Source organism: Falco peregrinus, chromosome 1 (genome assembly GCF_023634155.1).
Source record: "Falco peregrinus isolate bFalPer1 chromosome 1, bFalPer1.pri, whole genome shotgun sequence".
NCBI classification, from domain to species: domain Eukaryota; kingdom Metazoa; phylum Chordata; class Aves; order Falconiformes; family Falconidae; genus Falco; species Falco peregrinus.
The window spans coordinates 26863752-26872229 of record NC_073721.1 but is presented as its reverse complement, the minus strand read 5'-3'; the positions used below and the strand labels follow the sequence as shown (position 1 = coordinate 26872229).

Below are 8478 nucleotides of genomic sequence, written 5' to 3'. Positions count from 1 at the left end.
CTGCGTGCCCTCTGACCCCCCGCGCGATGTCGTCGGGGCGCGGGCGGGTGCGGATCGCGCCCCGCTGCCCGGGCTCCCCCGGGCCGCGGCGGTGGTTGATTGGCGCCGCGGGGAGTTTGCTCGGGGAGGCGGGGGGAGCGTTTGCCGGCGGGGGGTGGTTTCCCCCTTCCCTGGCCGGGCTCATTGGCTAGACGGAGCCGTGGCAGGAAGGGGACAGAGACCACGCGGGCTCCGCCCCGCGCCAATAGAAACCTATCGAAGGGTAACCCGAGCCCAGAGAAACCCGCGGCGGCGGTGCCAGCACCCAGCCGCCGCGGTCGGGGCCCGCTCTCCGCAGGGGCGGCCGGGGGCGCGGGGGGGTGCGCGGGGGGCGGCCGCGCCATGCAGTACCAGCCGCCGGGCGCGGCGCCGGCGGCCCTGAGCGTCGGCGTCCCGCTGTACGCGCCCACGCCGCTGCTCCAGCCCGCGCACCCCACGCCCTTCTACATCGAGGACATCCTGGGCCGCGGCCCCGCCGCCGCTCCGGCCCCCCACTCCCTGCCCGCCCCGCCGCCGCCGACGCTGCCGTCGCCCAACTCCTCCTTCACCAGCCTGGTGTCCCCGTACCGGACCCCCATCTACGAGCCGACCCCCATCCACCCGGCCTTCTCCCACCACCTCGCCGCCACCTACGGCACCGGCGCCTACGCCGGGCCCCTCTACTCCTTCCCCCGCGCCGTCGGCGACTACGCGCACGCCCTGATCCGGCAGGACCCCCTGGGTAAGCCATGCCTGCCCACCCCCGGCCTCCCTCCCCGGCTGCCGCCGCGCCGCTCCCGTCCCGTCCCGTCCCGTCCCGTCCCGTCCGCGCCGCCGTCGGGGGCTGGGGGTGGAACGGGAGGAGGCTGAGGGTTGCCCCCGTCGCCGGCTGCCGCGCCGCGCTCCCCTCGTCTCCCCCCGGCCCTCGTCTGATTTACAGTAAATTGAAGACGCGCCGCGCTCCGACGCTGGCAGCGAGACCACAGTGCGCGGCCGCGGTGACTCAGATTTGTTTTCCTTCAAGCAAGTGACTCTGAGAGTGTCCTTAGTAATGTCGCATGTGGTTTTGGTGGGGAGTTTTAATTGTGCTGGGAGATCGCATGGCAGATCTCTCAGCCTTTTCCTGTGGATGACTTGAAAAACAGCCGGGAGGCCGGCTCCCCTCCCCGGGGACCGCGGGGCTCCCCGGCGGGACGGGGCGGGGCGGGACGGGACGGGACGCGGCCCCGGCGGCCCCTTCTCGGCCGGGCCGGGGCAGCGGCCCCGCGGCGGGGGCTGCAGCACTTGTCCTGAGTGATTGCAAAACTGGCCCTGACTCACCACATTCGCGCAGTGAAAGAGGCTGACCCTTTCCGTTCATACAGGAAACCTTGAGCTCTCGATAGGAGTAAATCTGGTTTCAGAAGCTGTTAAGTGTTTTCCTGGCCGCCTGAAGCAGGCTCTTCCCCGGGAGTCGTGCACATTGCTGATTACTTTATCGACATCCTCAATACAGACAAATTCAGGAAACACTCGACTTCTGATAGCCGGGATCCGTTTTTCTGATATTGTTCATTTCCTCTGTGTGGGATGTGACTTTATGACAGCTAAAATAACCAGTTGCTTCCTATTTTTTGAGCCTGTTTTGCACCAGAATTACTAAAGCCTGACGCAAGCAAAATCTTGAAAAACAATGCAGCGAATTTCAAAGCGTGCAGGCAGCAAGACAGAAAGACAAACAGAGTGACTCAGTGGCACTGGCCAGAGCCTCGGGCCCCGGGACGCGGCTGCCGCTCGGCAGCGGGGCTGGCTCCCCGACGTGCCGTGCACCACCGTGTCCCGCACCGAGCCCGGCGGGCACCCCACGGCCGGCGGTGGCGGCGTGGGGCGCTTCTGGCCGAAGAAAGTGGGGTCCCTGCGCCCCCGTGTCGCCGCATCGCCCCCCCGTGCCCCCCCAGCTCCGTGGGGCCCCGGGCACTTGCTGCGGGGACCGGGAGACGGTTTCTTTGGGGTATCGCAGCGCAAGAGCAGAAGGAAGCAAAGGGCTTTTCTTCTTTTTCTTTCTCTCTTTTTTTTCTGTGCGAGATAGACCAACAGGAAACACATTGACGGAAACGTTGCCAAAGCCCGCAGAGTGGCTTTAACTGGTCTCTCGGTTCGGCGGTGGTGAAAAATCAGAGGAGGCGCGGCGGCAGCCGGGGAGCTGGGGGAACGCGAGTGGGCGAAGGGAAGGAGCGGGCCCGGACGGGGCGCACCCCCGGGCTGGGGCCGGGGCTTCCTGGGCACGCGTGTCCGCGGCCGGCCCTGACCCTCGGCGCTGTGCTTCTCTTTGAAGGGAAGCCGTTGCTGTGGAGCCCCTTCATCCAGCGCCCGCTGCACAAGAGGAAAGGGGGGCAGGTCCGCTTCTCCAACGACCAGACCATCGAGCTGGAGAAGAAGTTCGAGACGCAGAAATACCTCTCCCCGCCGGAGAGGAAGCGCCTGGCCAAGATGCTGCAGCTCAGCGAGAGGCAGGTGAGGCCGTGCCCGCGTCCCGGGGACCCGCACCCCGTCGCCAGCAGCCCCCGCCCCGGCCCCGCGGGACGGTGCCGCACCCGGGGCCCCGGCCGGCCCGGCGAGGGCCCCCCCCCCCCCCCCCTTGATCGCCGTTTGTGGCTCGGGTGAGGCTCCTGGTGCTCGCCGGCCCCGAGACTACCCCGTGCCTTCTCTCGTTGTCGTTGCTCAGGTCAAAACGTGGTTTCAGAATCGCAGAGCCAAATGGAGGCGTCTAAAGCAGGTACGGGGATGGTTCCGTTTCTATAGAAATAAGTATTTTAATTGTCTTATCTTAACGCCGTGCTCGCCTATTCCAGGTTGTATGCAGAAGTCATCTGAAAGGCTGTTTAACCTCTTCACCTTGATTAAAAAGACAAATAGTCATGCTGGAATCCATGAGGGCTCGTTCAGGCAGCACTAACGTTAAAAGCTCCTAATGTAGTTCCTATATCAATTATGCCCAGCTTTCACACACTGCCTATTAAAACTCCACGCTGATTGTTTTGTAAACCCATATGTTGTTTAGCCAATTAACGCAGAGCAGATAAGTAATTGTCAGTAAATGACTTAGGCAGTTGTTTTGAAGAAGAATATTAATCGGTCTTTTAAATCGCCCTCTCTTAATAAACACAAGTTGATGTATTCTGCAAACTTTGGGAGAGGCAGGTACAAACGCTTTGTTTGTTTGGAGGAGCCACATGGAAAACTGAGTAGCTTTTACTTTTCGTTTACAAATAGTTACAGCATATGAGGCTGGGAGGTTGAAATGGTTTCTTTTCCCTTAAAAACCGGGCTCAAGCAGATAATTTCTTCTTTTTTAATGGCCCAGAGGGCCCGATCCTGTCTGGCTTGGCCAGATCGAGGCCCCCTGGTGCAAAGATTCGTGAAAAATCCCTGCGTTGTGGCCTGAGTCCAGCTTCAGTGTTACATGGACTGGGAAATCGGCCTTTAATATAAAAATAATAAGAAGACTAATCACAGTACCACACTCTAGATGTATTGTTCTGTGACCTTCCCCCGGGTTTAAACTGTACTTCAGTTGATTTTTTAAATAAAATCCCTTTACTCTGGCAAGAGGCAGGCTGGGTCCTCAGCAGTGCCTCCTCAGCAGGGCTTGACCTGCGCCGGAGTGTCCGGAGAGCTCATTTGGGATCTCGGCCATTTTTAAGTCATTTCCTCCTTCTCATTCAGTCACATACATTTCTCCGAGCCCTCAAGGTTATATCATGGGTACGTGTCTCTGCCTGCTTTCTCTTAAGAGTATCATTTCATGCCCCCTTAGGGGACTGGGCTCCCCAGCCGGCTGCTGCTGACGCAGGGCTATTCCTGCCTTCAGAAACGGGGTTTTGTTTTGTTTTTTTAATGGTGGGTGTTTTAGTGTTGAGTTTTAGCTTAATTAGTAATTTTTCCCCATTCGCTATTGGGCCACTGATGGATTTGGCCTCCCTCCTTTTGCTGTTGGGTGTAATTAAAGAAAGATCAGGGCAGAAGGAAGCTGTGTGTCGGTGTTTGTAGACTCATAATAAACATTTGCTTTGCTAAAGACAAAAGTTCAGAGGTTCCTGGGCTCCGGCGGCTCCTGACTCTTTTGAAGTGGCTGTGATAACCATCGCCAAGGAGCCTTATTCATGGCAGCGGCCCCTGTGGCTGCCGGGGAGTGGGATCAGAGCCGAGCCCCCTGCGTGCGGCTGAGCCCTTGCCCAGCCCCATCCCACTCGAGCAGGTTTATAGGCAGGAGGCCCAGGGAGGTAGCGGGACACCTGCCTTCTCCTGTGAGAAACCCAAGGTGGTTTTCCCACCCAGCACTGCTGGAATTCCCAGGCCTCCTGGCTCCGTGGCCCGTATTTCTGTATAAAGCAGACTTCTTTCATTGCAGGAGAACCCCCAGGCCACCAAAAAAGAAGAAGTGGAAGGTGCTGACAGTCACAGTGACCAAAGGCCGGAGAGCTGCCCAACCCCTGAACAGAAGGGTAAGGAGGTCTCCCTGGACGGCTCGCAATACACCCCCTCGCCAGCCTCACAGGAGGACCTGGAGTCGGATGTTTCCGATGACTCCAATCAAGAAGTGGACATTGAAGGTGATAAAGGCTATTACAATCCTACCCACTAATGGCCCCATGCAGAGAGCGGACCCTAACTCGGCTTGCACTTTACCAGGGGCTGGCTTGGAAGAGTATTATGCTACAGGAGAAAACACTGTTCCACTGAAAGAAAAAAAAAGCCAACACCAAATAGACTCGTTTTATAATAACCAGAGAAAGATATATTTTCCACAAACGGTCCATTTTTTGGCAGATCTCTAATTTGGTTAAAGGGACATGGTTTGTATTTAATTATTTGTAAGATACATTTGTACATTAATCGATGTTCTAACTGGAATATAGTACTGCACCCTGTCCTTACTCACGGGGGTCTGAATCAGCTGCTGTTGGTGATCAGGCAAAACTCCTCTCTAGCTAGTGTGGAAGTGAGTATGGATTGCAGGACTAAGCCCTTTGTCTATGTAAACAAATGTAGTTTAAATAGATTAATTTAAATGTCCTTTGCAAGCAGAGAAACATGTTCTGTGAAATAGGGATGGATTTGACCATCCCAATAAGTGCCTTATGCTCATGCCCTTTTACCTGCCATGGTGCTCTCTACTGAGATACCCCTCCGTTCATCAGCTAGAGTTGTTGGACAGATTAATTTGCCCTCTTGCATGAGGTGAAACGTGCCTTCTCCGATTTTTGAGGACTTTGCCTCACAATCTGGATGGTTCCATTTGCAGGAAACAAAACCCCAAACCATATTCTTCTCCTTGAAAATCTCTAGCGCTGTTTTTTACAGATTTTTGTATTTGAGTAGGAAATGCGGGGAGCGATAGGGCCCTGCTGCAGCAGAGAAACTGGCATCAGCTGTGGGGGATAAGCGAGCCACACAGCCATGGGAAGATAATGCCTATTGTATCCATATCTGCTTCTGTACATACTAGTTTTCTTTAAAAAGTCTTGCGGTTTTATACCTCACGTTGTTCATATTTTGTACATATTTGTTCAATGTTAAAAAAAAAAAAAGGCAAAACCTGGTATTTAATTTTTGATGGACTTACCTGTGAAATAAAACTCTGCACCACCTGCCATGCGGGCTGTCCAGTTACTGGCAGGAGAAATCCCAAACCTCCCCGCCCCCAGCAGTGCCCCAGGCATGTGGTAATCGGGCTTTTATGTGGCGCGGTCCCTGTCCCCGCCACCCTGCAGCCCCCCGGGTGCCCTTGCCTTGCCAGGGGTCTTGCATGGCCTCATTGCTGATCTTTTTGCTGTTTTTCAGCCTGCCACCCCGCGTTTTGGGGGACGGGGCTCGGAGGTGGGAGGCGGGCAGCCAGGCCTGCGAGCCCCGGCTGGCGGCGTAGCTGTGCACCCCGGGGCGCCCCGGCCCTGGGGGAGCCGGGGGGGCGCGGGCTGGAGGAGGAGCGGGGCCCGCTCCGGGCCGGGCATCGACCCCAGCCGGGGCAGCCGCTGACCCGCCTGTGTCAACAGTGGTTATTCATCGGCCTTTCTCCGAAATTATGCCGGCCCGGGGCGCGGGCAAGGAGGACGGAACCCGGGGGTGCAGAGCAGGGTGCATTCCCCCCTCAGGTGCCACAGCTTGCACCCCGGGGACCGGGACCTGCCCCCGGCGGGTGCCACGGCGGCTTTTAGTGCCCGGGGAGGATCTTAGAGAGCAGCAAGTGTCCGTTTCCACTGCCGGGGAGGGGGGCTTGGGGCAGCCGGGGCGTCGCGTCTAAGCGGGTTGATGCTTCGAGAAGAGCTGCGTTTTCTGAATAGTCGAGTGGCTTTAGATTTGGATTATTCTTTTTAAAACTGCGGGTACGAACGGGGCCCGAAAACATGAAGCAAACGGGGAGGTTCCGTTGCTCCCTGCTCGTGCACGCTGGGAGCCGGGAGAAGCCGCCGGCTGCTCCCACGGCCCCGCCGGCTGCTACCGCGGGGGGCGCGGCCGGGCACCCCCGGTGACCCGGTCCCCATTTTAACGCCACCCTTGACAATGGGAGCCCCGGGACGCGCCAGGGTGGTCCCTGGGGCGTTTCTCCGCCTTTGCGCTGGGATCGAGCCCCAACGCGAGGAAATCACCGTCGGGAGCAGGCGGCGGGACGGCGCGGCTCCATCCTCCGCCCTTTCCCTCCCTCAGTGTTTCTGCCGCGGGTCTCGGCCTCGGGCCCCGACGGGGACGGGGACGGGGACGGGGACGGGGATGGACGGGGACGGGGACAGCCCGCCGTGAGCCGCCGGGGCTGAGCGGCGGGGGGGTGCCCGGAGCAGGACGAAGGGCGCTGGGGAAGGGGCCTGTCCCCACCGAAATAAAGGGAGCACGAATCCGGCGTTACCTCTTCAGGGCGCCTCGTGTTTTTCGCGCGGGGCCGGGAACACGCGTGGGACAGAGCCGCCGCGGGGGGGGGGGGCGGCAGGCGGCGGGGGGGGAGGCGGGTGCAGGGCCTCGGCTGAGCCCAGGGAAAGCCCGTTTCCCCGCGGGGCGATGCCGGCATCTCCCGGCCGGGGCGAGCCGGGGGCCAGCGCGCCTACAGACCCGCACGGCCCGGTGCGACGGCGGGGGGTGGCGGCTGTGGCAGCGGAGCCAGGCCTGCGTGCCGGCCGGGGGGCCGCGCTCGTTACACCCAGGCGCTTTCCCGAGGCGGGCAGGGGGATCTGGCGGCTCCCTGCAGGTGGGGCGCGCGGAGGCATCGTCTGCAGCCGCCGGCCCGGGGATGTGGATTTCCAGGGTCGGGACAGGTGACAATAACGCTGTCACGCAGGCTGGGCTGTGCAGATGCTCCGCGCACCCACGCGGGGCGGAGGGGTGTCACTCGGTAAGCACACGGGCAGGCCCGGGCTGCGCTGCCCGTCGGAGGTAGCCCCCCGGCAGCCGCCCCTAGTGCCCAAAGCCCCTTTCAGCAGCGGAGGAGACCCGCGTGGGGATGCCCACGGTCGATGTGCGAGCGGCGCTCCCCGGCCAGTCTCTTCTCAGCAGAACAACAGCCAAAGCACTTTACACCGTTGGACAAAACCTTCGAGCCCCTTCCGTGCCACCCTGATTTTTCCTATTTGTTTGCCTGTTGGCTATTTCATGCCGAACTAGCACGTATGACCTTTCCAGCACAGCTCCCGTCTTGTTTTCGACTTTTTTTATCAGCCGATTCAACTTGAAAATGGTTATCATTTAGCAGAAAAACAAACAGAAAAGCACATTTTTGTAAGCAAAACGTTAATGATTGGAAGAATTGCACCAATTTCAGCTTGACAGTGTGTGATTAATCCTCCGGGTCAGGTACTTATATTTTTAGTCATTAGGTTCGTCGGCCTTTGATATGCACAACTGTTTCCAGCCTAATAGGATATCGACCCGGCCGCCAATGTACTTTGCCTCCTTGCACAGCGCGGGGTGGCCCGGAGCGGGATGCGCGGGCTGAGCCGGCGCTGCGGCTGGAGCCGGTCCCCCAGGGGCGGCCGGGGGCACCCGTGGAAGCGGGCGGGCGCCCCGTCGGTGCGCGGAGCCGCACACGCTCCCGCGGTCGGGACACGCGTGGGGCAGCCTGGTTGCACCCATCGGGGGAGCCACGAGTGCTTGTGCGGCGGGAGGGGGCGGGGGGAGGAGGAAAGCGATTGCATGGTGTTTGCAATCCCGGACACTTTAATCCTTCACAGTGACATGGCCAGAGCCTCTTTTATTGCACAATAATAGGAAATAATAACTTAGGTCTCCTGATAGTTTGCTTTCGCTTAAAAGGACCTTCCGCTGGTCATATCGGATAAGTGGAGGGTTTACCATTTGGCAACAATGGGCAACAATATATTATATTAGGCCCCGAAGAAATCTGCTATTAGATATCTTCTTCACAGAGGACAGAAAAATCAGACAGACAAAAAAAATCTGCGCATGGGTATTATTGTCTTTCAGCTATGCATATAC

At 58.9% G+C, this 8478-nt stretch overlaps 1 protein-coding gene across 1 annotated transcript; it reads left to right on the top strand.

Moving 5' to 3' along the window:
- The first annotated feature begins 268 nt into the window (after positions 1 to 268).
- HHEX (hematopoietically expressed homeobox) lies at positions 269 to 5651 on the top strand. The gene is made up of 4 exons (XM_055792594.1): positions 269 to 760; positions 2333 to 2511; positions 2723 to 2773; positions 4409 to 5651. Exons 1-4 carry the CDS (start codon positions 382 to 384, stop codon positions 4640 to 4642), a joined length of 843 nt encoding a protein of 280 aa, XP_055648569.1. The 5' UTR covers positions 269 to 381; the 3' UTR covers positions 4643 to 5651.
- The last annotated feature ends 2827 nt before the right edge of the window (positions 5652 to 8478 follow it).